The sequence below is a fragment of the Pelobates fuscus genome, chromosome 6, assembly GCF_036172605.1.
Source record: "Pelobates fuscus isolate aPelFus1 chromosome 6, aPelFus1.pri, whole genome shotgun sequence".
In the NCBI taxonomy this organism is placed as follows: Eukaryota; Metazoa; Chordata; class Amphibia; order Anura; family Pelobatidae; genus Pelobates; species Pelobates fuscus.
Window position 1 is genome coordinate 282,744,670 of NC_086322.1, and position 24,315 is coordinate 282,768,984.

The 24,315-nt window shown below is 44.5% G+C and overlaps 1 protein-coding gene across 1 annotated transcript in view; it reads right to left on the reverse strand.

Moving 5' to 3' along the window:
• LOC134614990 (integrin alpha-IIb-like) overlaps positions 1-22,213 on the reverse strand; it is a 65,673-nt gene extending 43,460 nt beyond the window's left edge. The window contains exons 1-5 of the mRNA XM_063459315.1: positions 22,099-22,213; positions 19,207-19,380; positions 16,978-17,108; positions 14,857-14,954; positions 13,900-14,035 (exon numbers count right to left, since the gene is read on the reverse strand). Coding sequence (XP_063315385.1) covers positions 13,900-14,035; positions 14,857-14,954; positions 16,978-17,108; positions 19,207-19,355 — 514 coding nt within the window. The 5' untranslated portion in view covers positions 19,356-19,380; positions 22,099-22,213. The remainder of the gene's footprint in view (positions 1-13,899; positions 14,036-14,856; positions 14,955-16,977; positions 17,109-19,206; positions 19,381-22,098) is intronic.
• Positions 22,214-24,315: the final 2,102 nt, after the last annotated feature.

Here is a 24,315-nt window from a genome sequence, read left to right on the forward strand (position 1 = left end):
AATATATATTGTATTATTATTTCCGTGGTAGCTTTGACATTGTGTTTTGTTCCTCACTCTTTCCTGTTGACAGGAAATTAATCTGCCAATCAATTCAATTGGACACAGTATATAGGGATTCATCTCGTATTTTTTAATTTTTTTGCAGTGCAAAGGGTGATTACAGACAAGTCATAGGTACCCCAAAGGCAATCCTCCGGCTGCAAATCAATCTTTACATTTGGGGTATTGCATGAACATGCACATGTTTTTCAAAGTATAGTAGCGTGTTGTTATAGCGAGTGGTAAACATCACATTTAGTGGTCTGCAAGATGCATGCACGTTTACCTGAAGAAAACGTATACTGCACATTTTACGCTTCATAGGTGAAATACACGAGTTACGCTAAGCATTTTTCAGTAGTAAGGTATACAGATGCTAGTATGCTCATTCGTATTCTGCGCTTATAATGGTAATTAAAGAAAAAACAATCTTGCTTTTAAGAATACAGTAGTTAATAGCTTTCTAAAGACAGGCTAATTAAACTGACAGGTTGAGTGCTCAGGATTATAGAACGGTTTATAAGCCAGTTTAGGGATAAGTATACCACCAGGGAGCCGTTCACCCAATCGATATTGGCACAGGGGTCTAGAGAGTGAGAGAGCTGGAGGCAGAACTGTCTCGGTAATAGAATGTCCCTCTGGAAATGAGTGAAAGGTAGCCCCTTCAGCCACCCCTTCATACTTGTTGTGCCAGGGTGCCCGGTTTGCTGCCAGTCGCTGGATGTTGGGCGAGGTCTCTGCCGCGTGCTTGCCGCCTGAGGGAATCTCCTCCACAGTAGGGGCACATGTGAGTGTTCTTCTGCTTCCCCTCGTGGTGTGTTAGGGGTTGCGGGCAACCGATGTATCTGTGGATTGTCCTGTGTCCCCGCCCGGAGGATGAAGGAAGCGCCGGGACCCCGCGGGAGGCCTTTGTGAGTTCAGTCGTAGTGGACGTGGGTAGTTTGTTGAGTCCGAGGGTGCAGGCGGATGGCTGCAGTTAGGATATGTGCCGTTATTGTCAATGGTCCGCCCTGGTTTCTGCCAGTGCAGGTGTGTAGCTTGTAGGGGCTCTGGTTTCGGCGCCATCTCGCATGGCCTCCGCCATCTTGATTTTGGTGCCTGGATTCATACTGATGTGGGATTATTTAAAAATCTTTATTGTATATATTCAATTATTGCACTAACTCCATTTTAACTTTATACTGTGACAATCCTCCATTCTGTCCTCCTAACCTGACTTCTTCAATCCTCCATTTTGTCCTCATAACCTGACTTGTTCATTTTAAAACCACCTTACATGACAGAATTTCCCAGCACATCTAATACAATAGACAAAGACTGTATTTTCTATAAAGACATGATTAACACAGGAATTGCTGACTTTTCCTTAGATTTGCAACATAGTATAATTTGAAGGCCATGAGAACACAGTAGTAATGAAATGTTCTATTCATAAGAGACCTTGCACCTGGCCACGAGGCCTGAGATCACCGACCGTGTAAAATGACGCTCAAGACCCCTTGTCCCCCACCCGTGTCCAGAACAATCCCACCTCTTGGTGGGTGGGCACGGGACTAACCACTTAAGTTTTTGAGCCAATTAATAATATTGATAGGAGGACACTAATCCCGACACTTAACAATTAATCCAATTAATGATGTTTATTTGCTGATATTCTAATAATCAATGATGACGTAAAATGTCTCTTAAAAGGACCTGCGCGTCCGCTTTTTAATCACTTGCCAATAAATTTTCTCGAAGTTATTTTAACCTGAACCTTGTGTGTCAGACTTAATTACTTCAGCGTATGTACGCAATTTAATTTTATTGATTTGGACAGGAACAGATAGACATTTAAACATTTTGGTTTACTGCTAAAAAGTACCATAACAACTTGGCGCCCAACGTGGGGCACCGGGCTATGTCTGGCCGGTGAGCCGTCCTAAGGAAGACGCTGTTGGACGGAGGAATCCGGGGGGAAGGAAAGGAGACTGATCACCTCCAGGTACACGGTAGAGACTTCTGCAGAGCCACCGGTATGTTCCGGCCCCTTTGATTGACCCGTCCACGTGTCTGTGACTGCTTCCCGGGAGGACATCAAAGACAGGTAATATCTTGCCCGGTGCCTCGTTACTCACTTGTTTACCTGCATTTTTAGTCTATCTGTTGCCTGGGTGTGTTTGAATTGTTTGCCTGTTTCCCCATTTTGAGATAAAGGGGGGTGGACCTGCAGGGGATTTGCCTGGGGTTCTGTCTTGCTTGTTTTCCCCTTTTTGGGATAAAGGGGGGTGGACCTGAGGGGACTTGCCTGGGTCTTCAGTATATCTGTCTATCTGTTTGTATTTTGCCCCTTTTGGGATAAAGGGGGGTGGACCTGAGGGGATTTGCCTGGGTCTTCTGTTGCCTGTTTTACTCCTTTTAGGAACCACGGTGCTGTGGTTGTAGGGAAAAAGGGGGGTTGACCTGTGGATGTGTTCCTGGGGGTCATCTTTTCCTGTTTAACTCTTTTAGGAGCCTCGTGGCTGGGGCTGTAGGGAAAAAGAGGTGTGTTGGATCTGTGGAGATTGTGTAGACTCATAGTTTCCTGGGGATCCTTCTTGTGTCACTTTGATAGCCTAGCTAGCTTCTCCGTGCACGTTACTCTGCTTGCAGAGTGGTGGTACCCTCCAGCTTTGAGCGCTGAGCTGGAGCCATTCCAATTTTTTTTATTTGTGGTGGATGAATTCGGGCAGGCATTGCTGTTTTCATCGCCACGGAGTAGTGAGACTTATAAAGTGGGTTTTTATAGGGGCACTACAAGGGTGAGGGTAGCGCAGACACTATCAGTGGGCTGCTGTGTTGAGGGAGGCTGGCGGAACTCGGACCGGTGTCAGTTGTTTTCCGCGGCTGCAGGTAGTGGAGACACTACGGGGTTGAGGGAGGTGACTTTGGAGTAAGCACACGAGTAAAGGAAAGGAATTACTGTTGATTTTATCTGAACTGTGATGCATGCACTGTATTTCAACTGTATTGTTGTCTTGTTTGTTTAAAGGGAAACTCCAGTGCCAGAAAAACGATCCGTTTTTCTGGCACTGGAGGGTCCCTCTCCCTCCCACCCACCAATCCCCGGTTACTGAAGGGGTGAAAACCCCTTCAGTGACTTACCGGAGGCAGCGACAGGTCCCACGTCGCTGCTTCCTCCTCCCCCGCCGCTCCTCCTTCTGGTTACGTCGGCCGGTGGGCGAGACTGATCTCGCCCGCCGGCCGAGGAGACCTAATGCGCATGCGCGGCAATGCCGCGCATGCGCATTAGCGCACCCCATAGGAAAGCATTGAAAATGAATTTCAATGCTTCCCTATGGGGAATAGAGCGACGCTGGAGGTCCTCACACAGCGTGAGGACGTCCAGCGACGCTCTAGCACAGAAAACCTGTGCTATGAAGCAGGAAGTCTCCTCTAGTGGCTGTCTAATAGACAGCCACTAGGGGAGGACTTAACCCTGCAAGGTAAATATTGCAGTTTTAAAAAAACTGCAATAATTACACTTGCAGGGTTAAGGGTAGTGGGAGTTGGCACCCAGACCACTCCAATGAGCTGAAGTGGTCTGGGTGCCTGGAGTGTCCCTTTAATGAGGAGTCTCATGAACTCCTGTGTCTGTCTCTAAGGATTTTTCCTTGCCTTTCATCTTTTCTACACTTCCTATATAATTATACTATCCACTCCCATTCCTCTTAAAAGAGAAGTGATTGGTCACACACTTCTCACCTCGCTCCAATCCGTGTCTACCACCCCGGGTAGGCGGATTCAGTGACTAGTCTACGTTTTGGGAAGACGCACCTGAGAAAGTCCCACGATTCTCGGGTGGCAGTCGAGCATTGTAGACGTTCCTGTTCAATTTTCCTTCTCTCTCTCTCTATATCTAGGACGCTAGTATAGAGGTAAAGGGACTATGGGACAGGATTTAGATAAGCCCAGCAAGGGCTGGTTAGCATGTGATTTAGTAGAGAACAGAGAGGGTGAAGAAATGGTTAAAGGTGTTGAGAAGATTGCAAAAGTATGTAAAATTGCTGTGCCTTCATGTGGAAGATTGCAACCAGAAAGCTGGCGTAAGTTATTGGCAGAAATGAAAGGCAAGCTTACAGACAATGGTTTATTAAAGACTGCTGAAGCATGGTACAGAGTAGCGAAGGCTATTCAGTTAGAAGGTTGGGTTGAGGAAGAGATAAATCACAAAGGTGTAAAATTGTTTGTGTATCATAAGAATTGTGTTGCTGGGGTTTACCCTCAGCCGGCGCCCCAAAATGGCGCCCAGGGGATGTCTATCCCCAAGGTTCAGTCAGCAATAGGTGATAGCCAGCTGACTATGTTCCCCACTCCCGACCCTCCCGAATCCCATCCCACCACCTCCCCTGTCTGCCCGGTCCTGAATTCTGACGGATCTCAGTCCCATCATCCTCAGCCATCCCCACGCTCCCTTCCATGCCTAATCCTAACATCTCATCTGCCATTTCCTCCCTGCAATCCCTCTCCATGGCCAATCCCCTCCCGTCAGCACCCGCCCAACTAACTACCCCTCCTCTTTCTGCATCCATCCCTACAAATCCCGTCCAGTCTCCTCCCATAACCAGCTCCGCCCCAGTCCAATATCCTACCTCCTTAAATGTACCCACCCACCCTACTCTCCTGCCCTCCCCTGCCTGGCCCTACCCCTTCCCATATCCCATGGCCCTGCCCTACCCTGGTTACCCTCCCTTTCCCCAAGCCACTCCCCAGGTTCCGGTCATGCCCAGTCCGGCTCAGTCTGCTCCGGAAGTGCCCATATCAAATATGGCCGCCACTTCTTCCCTTAATCCTAATGCAACTCCTTTCCCCGCCTCTAATATGGCGGCCCCCAGTTCAGCCCTGATGCCGGTAATCCCCGGTGACTACCTGTCCCCAGGTTATGACTCGCTGGCCACCCCTGCATCGGGGGCTCATTCCCAACCCCCGATCCTTTCACCTCACGCGGGCCCTGCACCGCGTAAAAGAGCCAATATCATAGAATTCGATGATGAGGAGGAGGACAGGGTGTCCCATGTCTCATCGGAGGTTGCTGCGGGAGCCTCAGCTCATCGTTCTATCGATGACCCCTTTGGCCACAAGGGTCGGGGAGAACGGGCCCCTCCTAAATATGTTGCTTTCAACCCCACTCAAGCTAGTGCTTTAATGAAATCACTCCCTGACCCAGAAAAGCAGCCTATGCCCTTCTACCGAGGGATAGTTCAAATTCAAAAGACTTATTCCGCCGCATGGCGTGATCTACTGAGCATTTGTGCTATTAAAGCAGGGGATGCATATTGGCCAAGCATGGCCCGACACCTCAGTACAGATCTGCTCAGCAGTGACGTTGATTACCCCTCTGGAGTAACTTTTTGCACCCAATTAAGAGAATGGGCTAAGGACAAACTTGCAGATCAGGCTGCTGGCCTTACTGATGTTATTCAAGATAAAGGAGAATCAGTGGAAAGGTTTCATGCAAGACTGTATCAAATGTTTACAGATTTGGGGTTTGATCTTACTGACAAGATTCATTCACAAATGTTGTCTGGTGCGTTTGTCCAAGGTGTTAAAGACTCTATACGCAAGGGAATTATTGCTGCCCGCCCAGAATATAAGGTTGTTCCTCTGGATACCCTGCTCTTAGTTGCCAGAGGGTTAGAATCTGCTCAGACCCCAAGAAGACCCACCTCAGCTCCTCTCATGGTCTCCCGCTCTACCCCTGTTCCCAAGGGCGTCCGACCGGAGGATGGCCATTGCTTTAATTGTAAAGCTAAGGGGCATTTTAAAAGTGATTGCCCAGAACCCAAGAGAGAGCCAAGAAAGCCATCCAGGCCTGCCCCGGCCCCCAAGGCCGAGAAAGAGGTTCCGATAATTGAGGAACCCGATGATTAGGAAATTGGCAAGCCTGTGTCTGTAACCCCTGTAATGGCAGTGTCTACAGGGGATAAGGGGGGGCCACTTGCCACAGTGACTTTGCCCATTGAAGGCCACCCTACCACATTTCTAGTTGACACAGGTGCAGCCCGTAGTGTTCTGCGAGAACAAGACCTGCCAGACCCATCCTTTCTGTCAAATATTGATGTCTCTTGCGTTGGAGTAGATGGCCAGCCAAGACATAGCCCTTTAACAACTCCATTACGAGTTGGCTCTAGCCTGCTTGCTCGCTTTGTGGTATCCTCCACATGCCCAATTAACCTGTTAGGTGCTGATGTTCTCTCACGCCTGCAAGCATCCATCACCTTCACCCCGGATGGGCAGGTAGAAATGTCCACACCTCTATCTGAATCAGACACCTCAGCCTTGTGCTCCTTGCCTCTAATGCTGCATTTAGAAAAGCCCCGTGAGAAAGCAGCAGAACTAAGGTCCAATTTCCCAGAGGCATTAAAAACACAGGTGCCCGCCAAGTTATGGTCCTCAGGCCCAGAGGACATAGGTCACCTAAATGTTCCCCCTGTGGTGGTAAAGCTTATTCCAGGAGCTAAATTGCCAAGAAAACCACAATATCCATTAAAACCAGCACAGGCTGCTGCCATTTCTACCCACATCAAGGCACTCTTGGAGAAGGGTGCCCTGGTGAAATGTAAATCTGAATGCAACACCCCATTATTCCCTGTGAAAAAGAAAACTCCAAAAGGTGAGCCAGAGAAGTACAGGATGGTTCAGGATCTCCGTGCTGTCAATGAAGCTACCGTCCTGGACACCCCTCTTGTACCAAATCCCCATACTCTGCTCTCTGGAGTCCCACCATCTGCAAAATTTTTCACAGTCATTGACCTAGCAAATGCTTTTTTTAGTGTCCCACTGGACCCATCCTGCCAATACCTGTTTGCTTTCACCCATGAGATGCAACAGTATACCTGGACTGTCATGCCCCAAGGGGCACAAAATTCACCAAGTCAATTTGCAAAGGCCATGGCCACTATCCTTGACCCATGGCAAGCTGAGCACCCAGAAGTTGTTCTGCTCCAGTATGTGGATGATTTGCTGCTCTGTGGAGATGATATACCCACTACTGAAAAGTGCTCAATTAGTCTGCTTTGTTATTTGGCAGAACAAGGATGCAAAGCTTCGCTCATCAAGCTACGGTTCTGCCAACCCTCAGTAATTTTCCTTGGACATTGCCTATCTCAAGGTACCAGACATCTTACCCGGGACCGGGTGAGAGCTGTACTGGATATTCCAACTCCAAGGACTTCAAAATCTCTCCATGCCTTCCTAGGCCTCATTTCCTACTGCAGAGCATGGATCCCAGAAGCCTCCCTGCTCATGCAACCTCTCTATGACGCACTTAAGTCTGACCCTTTCTGTTTGCCTAATGAAGCTCTGGACAATTTCAATGCTCTCAAACGTGCCATTGCTTCTGCTCCTGCCTTGGGCCTACCTGACTATTCAAAACCTTTCAAATTATTTGTCTCTGAAAGACAAGGCCACGCAACAGGAGTTCTCACCCAAACTAATGACTTAAGAGGCCGCCAGAGGCCTATTGGATATTTCTCATGTCAACTGGACATTGTGGCCAGAGGGACTCCTTCCTGTCTCAGGGCTGTTTTTGCTGCAAGAGAGCTCATAGAAAGAACCTCAGACCTGGTCCTTGGCCACCCTCTGGTTGTTTTGGCCCCTCATGACATTTCTGCCATCATCAACCAAGTCCAGCTCAAGCACGTGTCTCCAGCCAGACACCTACGCCTCCAGTGCCATCTTCTCCTGCCCGACAACATTTCCATCCAAAGATGTCAAGTTCTTAACCCATCCACTCTTCTTCCACTCCCTGAGGGGGGTATCTATTATGGATTTATCACAGATGAAACCTACATTTACCTGCTTTGTGGATGTATCAAGAAAGTCATGCATCCACATTTGACATTTTATGAAGATGAGAAGCCTCTCTGTGAAGGCCCAGATTACGCCTTCTGTACCATGTGGTACAAACCAGACATTACTCCCGAACCTTGCTATGAAGATGAGCTTTACCACTGGACTGATGTGAAGCTCACCGCTCAAGATTTCTATTGTGACTCTGAAGGCAATAGCATGGTCTTGGTCCAACTACCTCAACAACTTAACTACCTCTACCGCCATTGGGATACTGCTATCCCACATATTCCTGTTACCAAATTGAAGACAAGGTCATGGAATGATCTTGGGCCCATGGCAAAGCTATGGGCCACCATGGATGAAGAACAGCTACAGGAAAATGGTATTGTCAAATACCCAACAACTGACATTCTGGAAGCGTGGCCACGCCACTTCCTAGAAAAAGAATTTCAAGATCTGGTCATAGTGAATGATTATGACCCCGAAACACCTCATGACTGTTTTGAACAGATTAAAATGGAGACAGTGCACCTACCAACTGTGCATGAGAATCCATTACAAGATCCAGATTTTACCCTGTTTGTGGACGGCTCAAGATATGCTGATGAAGAAGGAAGATATCATACAGGATATGCCGTAACCACAACAGACGAAGTTATCAAATCATCATCCTTACCGCCAGCAATGTCTGCGCAAGAAGCTGAATTACAGGCTCTGACTTCAGCATGCAAAATTTCCGAAGGAAAACGTGCCAACATCTATACAGATTCAAGATATGCTCTGGGTGTGGCACATGACTTCGGCCTAATTTGGAAGACTAGAGGATTTCTTACCACCGCCGGTACACCAGTCAAGCATAGTACTGCAATCAAGGAGCTAATGGATGCCCTCCTACTCCCTGAAGAAGTGGCCGTTTTGAAGGTAAAGGCCCATGGGAAATTGGATACAGATGAAGCAAAGGGCAACCATTTGGCTGATCAGGCTGCTAAGCTAGCAGCCAGGGATCTGCAGGAAGTGGATGAAGAAGTGTCCGGACAAGAAGAAGAAGAAGTCCCTATTTTTGCTCTGCAAACTCTTCCTACTGATTTGCGAATTTTGCGAGAACAGCAAGCCGCAGTCACTCCTGAAGAAATCCAAAAATGGAAAAAGAAAGGAGCCATCCAAAAGGACGGAGTATATTACAACAACTTCAAATTTTGTCTTCCCAAAAATTTATATCCAGCAGTTGTCCAATGGGCACACGGGCCTGCACACCTGTCAAAAGAATTAATGGCCGCCCTCATACAGAAGTATTATGAAGCACCCGGAATCACAACATTGATCAGCAGCTTCTGTAAGGCCTGTGTCATTTGTGCAAAATGCAATCCAGGAAGACCAATCAAGGTGCCTGCAAAACACCTGGCAAAGCCCATGTACCCCTTCCAGCGAATTCAAATTGACCACATCCAAATGCCCAAGAGTGGGCCCCATGAATATGCACTAGTCATAGTGGACATGTTCTCAGGATGGCCAGAGGCCTACCCAGTGGCCAATATCACTGCAAAAACAACCGCAAGACGCCTACTTACAGAGATAGTATGTAGGTTCGGACTCCCAGAAGTCATTGAAAGTGATCAAGGCCCAGCCTTTACAGCAACAGTGACTAAAGAAATTTGGACTGCTCTAGGGGTGACCCTAGCCTTCCACACCCCTTACCACCCACAAAGTAGTGGTAAAGTAGAGCGCATGAATGGCACTCTAAAAGCCAGAATGTTAAAAATGTCACAAGAAACGAAAATGCCCTAGCCAGAAAGCCTGTCAATAGCTTTATTTAGCGTTAGACACACACCTAGAGGGAAGCATTCACTGTCCCCATATGAGATTCTATTTGGGACAGCACCCAGACTAGGTTGTTATTATCCGCAGCAGTTACAGCTCCAATCAGATGTTTTGGTAGATTATGTAACCGAACTTGCAAGTGCCTTAAACAAAATACATGCCCAAGTTTTCTCTTCAATTCCAGATCCCGAATTGCATACAGGTACCCATAACCTGCTTCCCGGAGATTGGGTTCTGGTCAAGAAGTTTGTGCGGAAAAATACCTTGGAACCAAGATTTGACGGTCCATTCCAAGTTCTCCTGATTACCGCAACCTCCGTCAAACTGGCCGGTAGGCCAAATTGGATCCACGCTTCCCACTGCAAGAAATCTCCAGCCCCCGAGGAAGCAGATACCGCACAAGCATGTACCTCTGGTACACCTTCTCCTTAATTAGCCTCATAAAGGCCCAACAAGTAGCCATCACCAAAGATATTAGTGGGTATACCTTCTGGTACAATTCATCATGCACCCATGTGGCTACTTACACCTTTGACTATTGTGATATTGTAGAATGCCCGTTCCCCACATCACAAATCCAGAGTATTTACAGAGATATCCCTCATTCAAAAGACCCATATGTTTGTGTAGTTGACAAGCAATGGGGGCACAATTGTAACCATTGGGGGGCGGCGGGATGGAATGCCGGGCCTGCCTGGGGTTACAAACCAAAAAGTGCCTTATCTAAAGTAGATGATCAAGGTAGATCCCTTCTCCAGAGAATGACTTTGAGAAAGCCTGGGGGAGGTACGCCAATGAAATTAATCCTTAACATTGAGCATCCAAGCCCAACGGATGCAGACCAGTATGTGATGGGAATGTATTGGAAAAAGGGTTCCTACCGTAAATTAGGGCATTTCTTCCTAAAAGATATGTGTAACTCTTCTGAGTGGCAAGGGGCCACCCATATGGTCCCTAACCCATTAAAACCTCATATCCAGACCTTTCAAGACATGATGGCCATTGCTAACCCCACCTTTGAAGATACCATGGCCGCTGAAACAGGTTTTAATGATGTAAATTTATGGTTAGAATGGATGAAATATAATGCTAATAAGCATAATAAGACTGCATGCTATGTGTGTGGTGGTGCCCGGCCTCACCTGGGTACTGTACCTCTAATCCTGCCAGTAGATATAGAGGAATGTGTTTTAAGCCTTTTTGCCTATCACTATGATTTTAACAGGTCCATATGTATTGCATGGACAAAGGAGTATCCTCTCCTAACCAAGGATGCCAAACCCCCAGATGGTATTACCGTGTATAAAGGTAATTACACCTGTTATGCTAACTATGATGGAATTGGTAGATTCTTGGGTAACTTCTCTAAGGGGTATTGTGCTACCTACAGGAGTGTCTCTATGAACTTGTTGCAATTTCACACCAGGTCATTAGGGGACATCTACTGGTTGTGTGGGGATTTACAGCTAAGATCCAGAATGGACAAGGAGTGGTGGGGGGAGTGTACTTTGGCTAAAGCCATTATGCCTATACATATCATCTCTGATACACACCTCGTCACCCATGAGTCCAGGCACACTAAGGTTAAGCGTGAAGCCCCAGTAAAAGGAAGTTTTGATCCTCATGTTTATATTGATGCCATTGGGGTGCCTAGGGGGGTGCCCAATGAGTTTAAAGCAAGAGATGAAGTTGCTGCAGGATTTGAATCACTTTTTGCCATAGTTACCACAAACAAGAATTTAAATTGGATAAATTACATTTATTATAATCAACAGCGTTTTGTTAATTATACCAGAGACGCCCTCCAGGGATTGGCCGAACAATTGCAGGCCACATCCCAAATGGCTTTTCAGAATAGAATGGCCCTAGATATGATCTTAGCCGAAAAAGGAGGGGTTTGTAAAATTTTGCCCGACACCTTGACATGTTGTACCTATATCCCAGAAAACACAGGCCCTAATGGTAAAGTTACATTAGCCATAGATAAATTAAATGACCTGTCTATAGAGTTGAAAAGGAATTCTGGGATACAAGATCCCTGGGAAAGATGGTTTGGTTGGATGACAGGATGGCAAAAGGCTTTAATGCATATTGGTATGGCTATACTAATTTTTCTTTTTATCTTTGCTCTTCTCTTTTGTTGTATCCTCCCATGTCTGAGAAAATCCCTCATGAAGACTGTTGACCAAGCGGCACCCACTTTCACCCATCTCGAAGTTGATGACCAAGATTTCCAAGACATCAACTCACCCTGTCTGCCGCTGCAAACAATCCCTTTTGTTGATAAAGTGCAGGAATTCTAGGAAGGGACTAGCTTAGGGACAGCATCTGTCAGTGAATGGTAAAGGCCCCGTGTGGAGAAGTGGTGGGTTAGCCGCCATGGGACACCCATGGGTGTGAAGTGTTCGAGAGCCATACTGACGGATGAGTCAGCCTATCAGGGTCAGATCTAGGGACAGTTTTGCACTTTGCATTAACACCTAGCTAGCGGCCACGGGGTTTCTGTGCCTTTGGGTTAACACGTCTTCCTGGTACTAACTTAATAAAGTTTTATCTCTTAGAATCTAACATTTCATAGGGGGGACTGATGTGGGATTATTTAAAAATCTTTATTGTATATATTCAATTATTGCACTAACTCCATTTTAACTTTATACTGTGACAATCCTCCATTCTGTCCTCCTAACCTGACTTCTTCAATCCTCCATTTTGTCCTCATAACCTGACTTGTTCATTTTAAAACCACCTTACATGACAGAATTTCCCAGCACATCTAATACAATAGACAAAGACTGTATTTTCTATAAAGACATGATTAACACAGGAATTGCTGACTTTTCCTTAGATTTGCAACATAGTATAATTTGAAGGCCATGAGAACACAGTAGTAATGAAATGTTCTATTCATAAGAGACCTTGCACCTGGCCACGAGGCCTGAGATCACCGACCGTGTAAAATGACGCTCAAGACCCCTTGTCCCCCACCCGTGTCCAGAACAATCCCACCTCTTGGTGGGTGGGCACGGGACTAACCACTTAAGTTTTTGAGCCAATTAATAATATTGATAGGAGGACACTAATCCCGACACTTAACAATTAATCCAATTAATGATGTTTATTTGCTGATATTCTAATAATCAATGATGACGTAAAATGTCTCTTAAAAGGACCTGCGCGTCCGCTTTTTAATCACTTGCCAATAAATTTTCTCGAAGTTATTTTAACCTGAACCTTGTGTGTCAGACTTAATTACTTCAGCGTATGTACGCAATTTAATTTTATTGATTTGGACAGGAACAGATAGACATTTAAACATTTTGGTTTACTGCTAAAAAGTACCATAACAATCTCGTATTTTATCTTAGGCCTTTTTACAGTCTAAACCTCTCTCCCCCAAAAGAAACCAGCTTATCCCTTCATTTAATTATGAAGGTCTTACCTAGGTTGGGAACAACTTTGGCCAATTAGGAAAAGCAATGCTGGATCAGGGCACCTCATGGACCTGATGTTAAAAATGACTGTGGGCTTACATACAAAATCTGACTTTTCTATTCCATCATCCTGGGCTACAAAGATCATGAGACAGACCCGTGCCCACAACTAGACCCATCAATATAAAATTTGTCCCCATGTGCATTTATAAAGTGGAGATTTATATAAACAGTGCTAAAGCTACATACGGTACTTTACGTGTTATGGGTAGTTTTCCATGTTGCACAGCCAGGCTGGAGAGATAACTGTGTTTCCTTGATCATACATTGTTCGCATGGTACTTGAGAGCAACGGCAGATTACAAATATAAATATAGCAAATGAGAACAAATATTTGGCCTATTGCAATGTGCGGGCCTGGAGCTACAGCTCCAGCATCCTCTACCTTATCCTGGCACTGAAGAAAAGTGATGGTAATGCCAGCTATTTGGCAAAATAAATGTTTGTCTCTTTTTTCCTGGGGTCATTGTTAGTGACTATGAAAGCCAAAGAATCTGAAAAGGGGGGAATGTCAAATGAAATTTTAAGGACAAAATGGCCAGAGTTACAGTTTGACTATTTTGCCTTTAAATATTAAATTGACTTTGAATTTACTTAAAATTCCTGACAATTCTCATTTTAAGGAATAACGCTGAAAAGCAGAAATCTGATTGTAGGAAATATATTTGGAGAGAGATATTTATTTCAATTCTTTCTACTTTGAGACATTTCATTTCATCATAATAGCATTTGTTACCCGTGGTCATTTCCCGACAAGGTGCAAATTCAAGGAAGTTTTGGAGGTTACTAGACAGGTAGCAGGCCCCGGTGGGTGTTAATCCAGATTGGTCACTGTGCCTTGAGACATTCCAGTGCTGTAGCGGAGCACAAGCCTACATGAAATGGTGAATGAGAGAGAGGGATTGAATGTCACAATTCATGTTGCATCTTAGTCTGTTACATGTTCAGCAAAGCAACATCACAACAAATACATTGACCAAAATAACCAAACTGGAAAACATCTCTAAGTCAGCTATGGTTTCAGCTCGGCTACTCTGGCCTTAAAAGTAACATTCACATGGAATTTAGTAAATAAACCTGAGAGAGTGCTCTCGGATAAACAGCCGCTGGAATGTGCTTACAAACAGTACTCCCAGGATTCAAGCATAATTAGGTTATTTGTCTGACAGGAGTTTTGGAGAACTAACTTGAGAATTTTACTTTTTAGATTAAAACAGACAGATTGGAAACATTCTCACTCAGCTATTTTTGATACCAGTGTTTTGACCTAACATTCAAAATGTCCTTGTCACTTCTTTATAATTCCTACAGAATATAAGGGACACTCTAAGCCCCAAAAGAACTTTCGCTTAATGAAGTAGTTTTGGTGCATAGATCACACCGCTGCAGTCACACTGCTTGATCATCCGTCATTTAGGAATTAAATCACATTTAACATCTTGCTTTCTGGTCTTGGTTAGAGTCTTGGTTTCAGAATAAGGGAGGCTGCCCGCATAGCATCAATAAGATCTTGTTAAAACTTTGGTTTGGCGCTGGAGTTTGCAAAACATGCGCCGAAATATTCTGCAGTACTGTACAAGAATAGAGGTTTTTTATTTGACACGTTACTGACGTACAGAATATTACAGAGGTGAGAGGTGAAAAAGGCCCAGCTCAAACGGGTTTCACAACAAGTGACACGTTTTAATCATACCACAATGCTGTCTTTCCAGGTTCTGACAGTGGCACCAAAAAATTGATCAGACTTGAAAACCCCCACGGTGATATCGCCATATTTATTGATTGAATCTCCTGTGGAAACAATGTGCGTGCAAAAACACAGACAGGGGCATTAGTAACAAAGAGGAAGAATACTACCTACTATAGTGGTAATGGTGGTGAGAGTTCCATGGCGGCACCACCCAATGTCCTTCTTGTAAGGAGTCAAACTATTGCTACCTCCAGGCTTCTCGAGGAAGCTTAAGCAGAAGTTCTAATTTTGTTTAATCAATATATAATTTTCCAATTTCCAGATTACTCATTGTCTGCAAGGATTGGCTGCGCTCAAAGCCAATGAATGCTTTGAAACAAAATTGATTATCGCTAAAACAGAATGAGAGCTTCTTCTTTAGGTTTATCAAGGTGATGGAAGCAACATTGGGACCTGGTGGGACCTAGGTGAGTATCAAACCCTTCAAAACAGTGTGACTACTTAGTGAAGGGCAGTGCCAGCGGAATTGGCACCCTAACCACTACAGCAGGATGTGCCAGCGATGCTTCATAGAGTGCTCCTCTAAAAGAAGAGTGTCCAATAACATTGATATATGTATAATTAAACACAGGGTGACTAATCCATAATTGCAATGGAATATTAAAAACTCAATCTGTATTTCAAAACTATATTTTAATAAGAGAGCAGTCATTTTTAGGAAAAGATTTCAATTTACATGTTGTGGAAAATTATATCCCAATGAAATTAAAGAGGCACAATAGGCACCCAGACCACTTAATTTCATTGAAGTGGTCTAGGTATAGTTTCCCTTTCCCTCTTAGTCCTGCAATGTAAAACATTGCAGTTTTAGGGAAACTGTCAATCAGATTGAGCACAGCAATCTGACAGCATTTCTGTCCAGTTGTCTCCTTTATATTATAAATGGAACAAACCAAAAACCTATGACACTTTAGCATATTGTGTGAAGAAGCCAATCAGAATTATGTAGTCATTCTATACAGAGTGTAGAGCTAATGGGTCCTAAAATAAGACTCTAAATTGACTCTGAATTACCACAGAATCACACAGTAGGTTCTCGGACAAGCAAAGCAGTCAAGAACTGGCCTGCATAAAAATGAACATGTCAATTTGACTTCTTGGTACGCTTTGGCACAATAGCTAGCACAATGGTATAAGAAATAGGTTCTCTGGCACATAGTTCTCAACTTACCCCTCAGCCCTGAGCTGTAAGATATGGCTTTTCATTTTACTCTATTTTTCAATGCTATTTTCTACCGAGTACCAAGTTAGTGGAAAGCATCTGATGTTTTTGTGATGAATCTTTGTATTTTGTGTGTTAAGTAGTAAAAAAAAATACATGGAATAAATTGTCTAAAGTCATACTTTTCCCGGATATGTCACATCACAGAAAACCCGACTGACTCTAAGTTAAATTTTTTGACTTTAACTTCAATGTAGTCATCTTTTGCACACTATGTGTGAGTTTTTCTAACAGTTCTAAATTGTAGACATGTGCAATTTGTTTTGTTCCGAATGTATATTTGGACGAATTTCGTGAAATTCGGACATTCGTTTGCTTCCGAATGTCCGGAGTTCGAATTGACGAATTTCTGAATTGCCAAAGTGCGGAATTTCCGAAGTTTTGAATTGCCAAAGTTCCGAAGTGCTTTGGATTTCTGAAAAGTGGCAAAACAAGTGGTTTGAGTTAGGGGTTATGGGCTAGGGTTAGTGGTTAGGGTTAGAGGTTAGGGTTAGTGGTTAGGGGTTAGGGATTAGAGTTAGGGTCCGAATTACCTTAGTTCCGAATTGCTGAAGTTCCGAAGTGCTGAACCGAACCAAATGCCTTTGGTCCGAATTGCCAAAACAGACAAATAAATTACCCAAATTTCCAAATCAAATTTTTGGCCTATTCACAACTCTACTAAATTGGGTTATATATATATTTTGGTCTAGATGTAAATGTTTTACTTAGTGACATGTATACAGTATCTTTGAATAAATCATGAATGTATCTATAATTCTGATTAATGCCCATTTAGTTTGTACGGGCAAAATAAAGCTTCCTTCTCAAAGTCATGTCAAAGATTAGAAAATACAAATTACCTGTTTGATCAAACTCTATCATCGTACAATTTCTGGTCTTCGAATCCCAAGGACACATAAATACCCCACCACCACGAATGATATGTGGCTGCAATGTCTGCATTTTGGGGGCACCAACCGCTAAGTTCATTCTGAAACAAGAGGATTGGGGAGATTTTAACAGCACTGCAAAATGGAGAGTTGCACCTTGTGTCCTCTTACTGTATCTATCTTATCACTGTATTCCATACACAATTCTTCCCGGTTAATCCTGGTTTCTAAATCGCAGGCTCTAGAGAACAGGACGCCATTTTTCTTTAAATGTGCACATACTTTATTTATGTAATGCACATACTTTTTTTATGTAAGGAGTTGAAGAGTTTGTTGGTATTTATAGATAGTTTTAAGAAACATCGCATCAAGAGTCCTCTAGTTTTCAAGCATATCTTCGAGAAAATACAGTTTGTTAAATTGAGGGTTTATCCAAATATAGGTGACATAACTATAGTATGATGCAGATGGAAAACCATTAAAAATATTTCCCCCTCCATTTGCTTTTAGACGTGCTATTAATGACTACCAAGGAAAAACAAAACAAGGGGGTGTGTTCACTAAGAATTCTAGTAAATTGATAACTGAATTGCAGAATTTAAATAAAAAAATAGCAGATCTGGAAAACCCTTAGCTAAAGAAACAACCTGGGGGTTTTATGGATAATTCTGCAAACCACCAATTTAATCTTTCAAGAATAAACCCTTAGATCAGGGGTAGGCAACCGTTGCCACTCTAGATGTTGAGGACTAGAGCTCCCATTATGGTTAGTGTTTCAAAACAGTTAAACGTATCACAACAATGATATCATCAGTGAAAGTGCCCTTTGTCTGTGAAAAATTCCAAAAACTTCACTTTCACTGACAATATCATCGCTGTGATATGTTTTACTGTTTTGAAAAACTCATATTTGTGTTCAGCGTAGTCTCCCGAGTACAACAATACCCCCATGTACAGGTTTTAGGGTGTTTTGGAAAGTTACAGGGTCAATATAGGACTTGCCCGTTTCAGTTTGCCAGATTGATTTGCTGGGTCTATGTTGCCTTTTGAGACCATATGGTAGCCCAGGAATGTGAAATAACCCCATCATGGTATACCATTTGCAAATGTAGACAACCCAGGGTTTTCAAAATGGGTTATGTCCAATCTATTGTAGTAGCCACTTAGTCACGATCGCTGGCCAAAGTTAGCGTTTTTATTAGGTTTTTTTTAAACTGAGGATATCATTGTTGTGATACGTTTTACTGTTTTGAAACACTCATATTTGTGTTCAGCGATGTCTCCAGAGAATAACAATACCCCCCATGTAAAGGTTTTATGGTGTTTTAGAAAGTTACGCAGTTAAATATAGGGTTTGCCAATTAAATCCCCTAACAACCGTTTTTTGTCGGACATACCTAGTATGTCCGCGGTCGTTAAGGGGTTAATTATTTTGTGGTTTGTTTTTTTCTGAAATGCTGGATGTAAGAGAAATGCTGATACAAGTACAATCAGCCCAGTTTGATTGTGTGTTGCTTAACCTATTTTTCTTGTGTTTTAAATTAGTTTGTTACTTGGGAACATTTCTTCTGGTTTCTCAAGTTCTTAGCAACATTCCAATGCTGATTCATTTTCCAGCCACCCAGACGCATTTTTAATATAACCCACAATATCTCTCACCTAACACAGCTAACGAAATCGTGGCAATCCACCACCAGTGACTGGAATGCCCCATACTTCCGCTAGAAAGCTATCCAAGGACAACAGGGACTTGGGGGAACTCCTTCAGGAAGTCAATCACTCAAAGGAAATTACTGAGCAGACATTAGAATCATAGCAGAAATTGTCTTTCTTGCTCCCCTCCCTGCACAGAAGCAGGATTGGCTTTATAGTCTCTATTGTCTTCCCTGCTTCTTGCAGGGAGTAAAGCGAGGATAGACCATAGAGACTAACTGTCCATTTTCAAACATTATCTGACCCAAGGTGCATGCATATGGCTGAAGGATCCCGTCGTATACTAGATTTAGGGATGGGTTATTCTCATTTTGTTGCATATAATACTTTTTTTTTTTTATCTATTTCATTTCAAAACATGATATAGTAAAAAAAATAGTTTAAAGTGTCAATTATCCTTTAAGTTTTTTTTGTTTATTTTTTAATTTTTGATATTTGTTATCAACTCTATAATTTGACATAGATAAGACATGTTTTGATACTCACTCTTTTTCTGCTGTTTGAAAGAAATCCAAGGAAAACCCAAAGTAACTGCCACTGGGCCCTCGGAAGATCCGGGGTTTCCATTCATCTAAATTCAGAGCCTGAGTCGTTAGGACAAGCAGCAGGAGGAGGACAAATATACCTATCTCCATGATATTCTAATCCAGAGTGTTCTACCTGTAAAGGACATTAAAGCCAATATGACTCAACCTTTGCCCACAAATAGTTCCTTCCATAATGTATTAATGTCTATTATCATTCTATCCCCATGACGATAATGATCTCCTCACACCTATAGGTTCTCCTGTTAGCTATACAATGACCAGAGTGTTCTATCTGAAAAGGACATTCTCCTGTTATCCATGCAATGTCACCTCACGCATGTTCAACCCAGTTACCAAAATTCTAGTTGCTATTTAATCATTATAAAATATTTCATCTTTATCAAATATTCCATCTTCTAAATCACCCCATCAACCAGTTTCCACCTCTTACTCCAATTACCAGCTTCATAAGTCCATTCCAATTGTCCCATAAGCGCATGCAACGTTTTTATTAGGGTATGCAAATTTGGGGGGGGGGGGGGGGGTTTCTTTACAATGTGAATATTTAGTTTTCATCATAAAACATACTAATACATTTTTCTTTAACCATCATTAAGAAAGTGAGATCCAGCTATATTCAAAGATGATCGATTTCAATTAACTTTAACTTTAAACACAAACCAACTAACACAGATACAACCTAATTGAGGGTCAGGGACTGCAATGTAATATTATACAAGTGTCGGGGGGCGGGGCCTGACCGGGGAGCCGAGCAGACACGCTTTCTGTGAGCTCCTGGGCCTGGGCCGGATTTTCAGCAACAAAACGAGAAATACTCACCCGAATCGACCCTCCAAACTACCGCATCTGACACTGTACAAGCAGGGGTACAGATAGACACCTCGCACGCCTGAAAAAACGCTGGGAATCCGGGCCGAGAACTTGGGGCCTACAGCACATGGTGGATGGGAGAGACGGCCGCTCTCCCGACCCGCAAAAACGAGCGACACCCGAAGCATCGGGCCCACCTACCCCCCCCCCGGGTCCAGAGGGGGTTATCCTGGTCCACATAAACGTGAAACTTAAGCCTACACTGACTGCAATGTCTGCTGACAGCCGACAGCGTGAAACAATCACTCAAGCGGACGCTCCTAAAATGGCGACATCAGACCACACTACAGAGCATACCTGCATCCTGCCACTACACGAGCGTCTGGATGCACTGTTCACCCGGTTCTGGGAAATGCTGGACAGGCGGATGGCTCATCAAACCTCTGAAAGCAACGCTGAGGTGAGGCAGCCCCAAGCAGTAAGGCAGAGCGGGCAGACCCCGGGATCAGCCGCCGCGCTCCGACGGGCGGACCACCCACCCAGACAGGGGAACAATAGGAGACTCCCTCCTATCCACCGACCACATCGCAGGAGAGCCGCCCGCCGCTGGCGGCGGATGACCACCAGGACCCTCCACAGCGCCCATCACGGGAAAGACCCGGCCCCGAGAGGCAACCGAGTCTGTGGATACACGGTGCCAACCCTACAAGATGCCTGGAGAAAGGGAGAAGCCCCCTGCAACGGCCACTTTCACTCCTCGCAGACCCACCTGCACATGCTGCCGGTAATCCCACCCAAAGGGGACCTGTGCGACGTACGCCAATCCTGTCCCACATGCCGAGCCGCCAGAACGGGCGTTGGGTGAAGTAACTCGGACCCCAGCAAGCCGCGACCCGCAGACTACACTCCAGCCCGCAAAGCAGTAACTAACTGTCTGCCCATACGAACTATGAACTCTAAAACATGTCACCGACCATGGCAAACTGTCTCCAACGCACAGTTAAGCATTTAATTTGTCCAGCGCACATTGTTACGTTAACATGCATGTCAATCATATACTCAATGTCTCTGTAGCCTGTTGGCACTAACCTGGGCTCCCTAGGTGACCCAAGTATACACACTACTGCACTAATAGGCAAATACCACCTGAGATAATCGACACCTAACGTTGTTTAGTGCTGTATGAAAACCAATTTGACACTCTTCATTTATATGTAAAATATGCTAACATGTCAGCACCCTCACTACTGTATGCACGTAGTTAAGTTTGAATAACCTTAGTTTACCCTCATACTGTATTAACGACTGGTTTCCTGTTCTGGATGTCTAGGACAACAGCGCATCAGACTTACATATTGCAGCCACGCCGATTTAACTAATCAGGCCCCCCTAGCTCTTTGTATATCTAATTCACATAGACGTAGGCTCTGTCACTATTGCTACTTTTACTTGCTACGGTTTAGCATATGTTCCTACTCATGCTTTTTCCCCTATAAAAAAGAAAGGCACTACTACTCTGGACATGTGACACATTATTGTTGTATTAACTCGAAGCTGTAACCCATATGCACATTGTCCCTGTTTTCATTTTCTGTACCCTAACTCATGCCTTCAATAAAAATCAGATTGACAAATATTATACAAGTGTCTGTATGGGCACACCAGACACAACCAGCTACACACTCCATGTGCATGTCTTTGATTGTCACCTCTCAGCCCACAAACCTTTGCTTCATATGTCACATAGCCCACTGCCACGTATCAAAAATCTAAATTATTCTGTCGGCCCACAAGCTTACAGATCTTTAATACATAGTGTCAATCAGCAAATAGCCTCAAAAAGCAATTGTTAATTTCTCTTTTCATTCCAAAAGCTCTCAAAACACACCCAACCTTGCATCATGCCTTCACTAAAATCCCTCCTGTACCTCTCTCCCCGTTCTTCCCTATACTTCTAAACTTCAACCTTGCTCTCCTCTTCATTTACCAAACTTTGCCACTTTTATATGAAAACTGTCACCTTTAAATCTTCTTTCCTCTTATTCTTTTCAGACGTTGATTGCATCCATCATGTACTACTTCTTCTCCAAGTCCAACACCTATTGTCTTCTCCTGCAGGGAACCTGACCTGACTGTGCGTTCTTCTCCTATCATCCAACCTTTTCCCCTAGTGCATAACATATTTTGTTTTATCAGTTTACCGTCCGGAATTTGACATTTAAACGGAAACTGTAACAGCACAGATAAGAAATACCACAGAACCACACGAATGTTACCAAGTTGGTCTATCTAAATATGTTCCTCTTCTCCCAGAATTACCATGTAAATTACTTCTTTAGAGCCAGTGTGGTTTTCCCAGAAGACAAGGTGACAGTTGAGTGGTCTTTACATTTTTACTGGATCTTAATAGAACTTTTACTTGAAGCTTTAAACACAGAGTAAAAAATAAACTTGCTTATTTGCTGTTTTTAAGAATTTAAAAAAACAAACAAAAATAAAATTTCTCCTAAATGCGATTACAGAACCAAAGATGGACTAACAACGTGGCCGAACCATTTCTATTTGCAGCTGTATGGACCATCTGTAACCCTCTTTATATCTACTGGGTACTGAACCAAAAAAACATATACCAAATTATCCACGTAGAGATGCGCAGACACGTTTTAATAGATGTTAAATTGTAAGTTGAAATGTGTATTTTGACTATTCTTCTATACAACATTTAAAGTTGCCCGTTTCCTTCTCAATTGTCTCTTCACCTCCTATGAATCTTTCCCCACAATATACTAGCAATTTATAAATCAGTTATAATTAGTGATGTCGCGAACATAAAATTTTCGGTTCGCGAACTGCGAACGTGAATTTTCGCAAATGTTCGCGAACCGGGCGAACCGCCATAGACGTCAATGGGTAGGCGAATTTTAAAACCCACAGGGACTCTTTCTGGCCACAATAGTGATTGAAGGGGGGGAGACCTACTCTCCTTACCTCCCCCGGCCCCCACCCCTGGGCGGTGGGTGGGGGCCATAAAGATAATGAGGGGGGGCTACTATCCTCCCCCCCAGGCCCCCACCCCTATGTGGCGGGTGGTGGCCATAATGATAATGGGGGGTCCTACTGCCCTCCCCCCCTCGGCCCCCACCCCTGGGCGGCGGGTGGGGGGCATAAAGATAATGAGGGGGGACCTACTGTCCTCCCCCTCTCCGGCCCCCACCCCTGGGTGGCGCGTGGGGGCCATAAAGATAATGAGGGGGGACCTACTGTCTTCCCCCTCTCCGGCCCCCACCCCTGTGCGGTGGGTGGGGGCCCTTAAAAAAACAATAAGGGGGGACCTACTGTCCCCCCCCCCCGGCCCCCACCCCTGAGCGGTGGGTGGGGGCCCTAAAAAAAACAATAAGGGGGGGACCTACTTTCCCCCCCCCGGCCCCCACCCCTGAGCGGTGGGTGGGGCCCTAAAAAAAACAATAAGGGGGAGACCTACTGTTCCCCCCTGGCCCCCACCCCTGAGCGGTGGGTGGGGGCCCTAAATACTAATAAGGGGGGACCTACTGTCCTCTCCCCTGGCCCCCAACCCTGAGCGGTGGGTGGGGGCCCTAAAAAAACAATAAGGGGGGACCTACTGTTCCCCCCAGCCCCCACCCCTGAGCGGTGGTTGGGGGCCCTAAAAAACAATAAGGGGAGGACCAACTGTCCTCCCCCCCCGGCCCCCACCCCTGCGCGGTGGGTGGGGGCCATAAATCACAATGGGGGGACCTACTGGCCTCCCCTCCACCCCCACCCGTGAGCATTGGGTGGGGGCCATAAAAATAATGAGGGGGGACCTACTGTCCTCCCCCCCCTCACCCCCACCCCTGCGCGGTGGGTGGGGTCCATAAAAATAATGAGGGGGGGTTATATATTCCCCTATATAACAATGTTTGGCATTTAGTGAATATTCCCCTATATAACAATGTTTGCCATTTAGTGAATATTCCCCTATGTAACAATGTTTGGCATTTAGTGAATATTCCCCTATATAACAATGTTTGGCATTTAGTGAATATCCCCCTATATACCAATGTTTGGCATTTAGTGAATATTCCCCTATATACCAATGTTTTGCATTTAGAATAAAAAAATAAATAAAAAAAATAATAATAAAAAAAAAAAATTATTGCAGCTTCCGAATGAATCTAAATTGTATGCTGTCCAGTAGGTGGGAGGGTCTGCTAGGGAGGGTCTGCTGCTGATTGGCTGT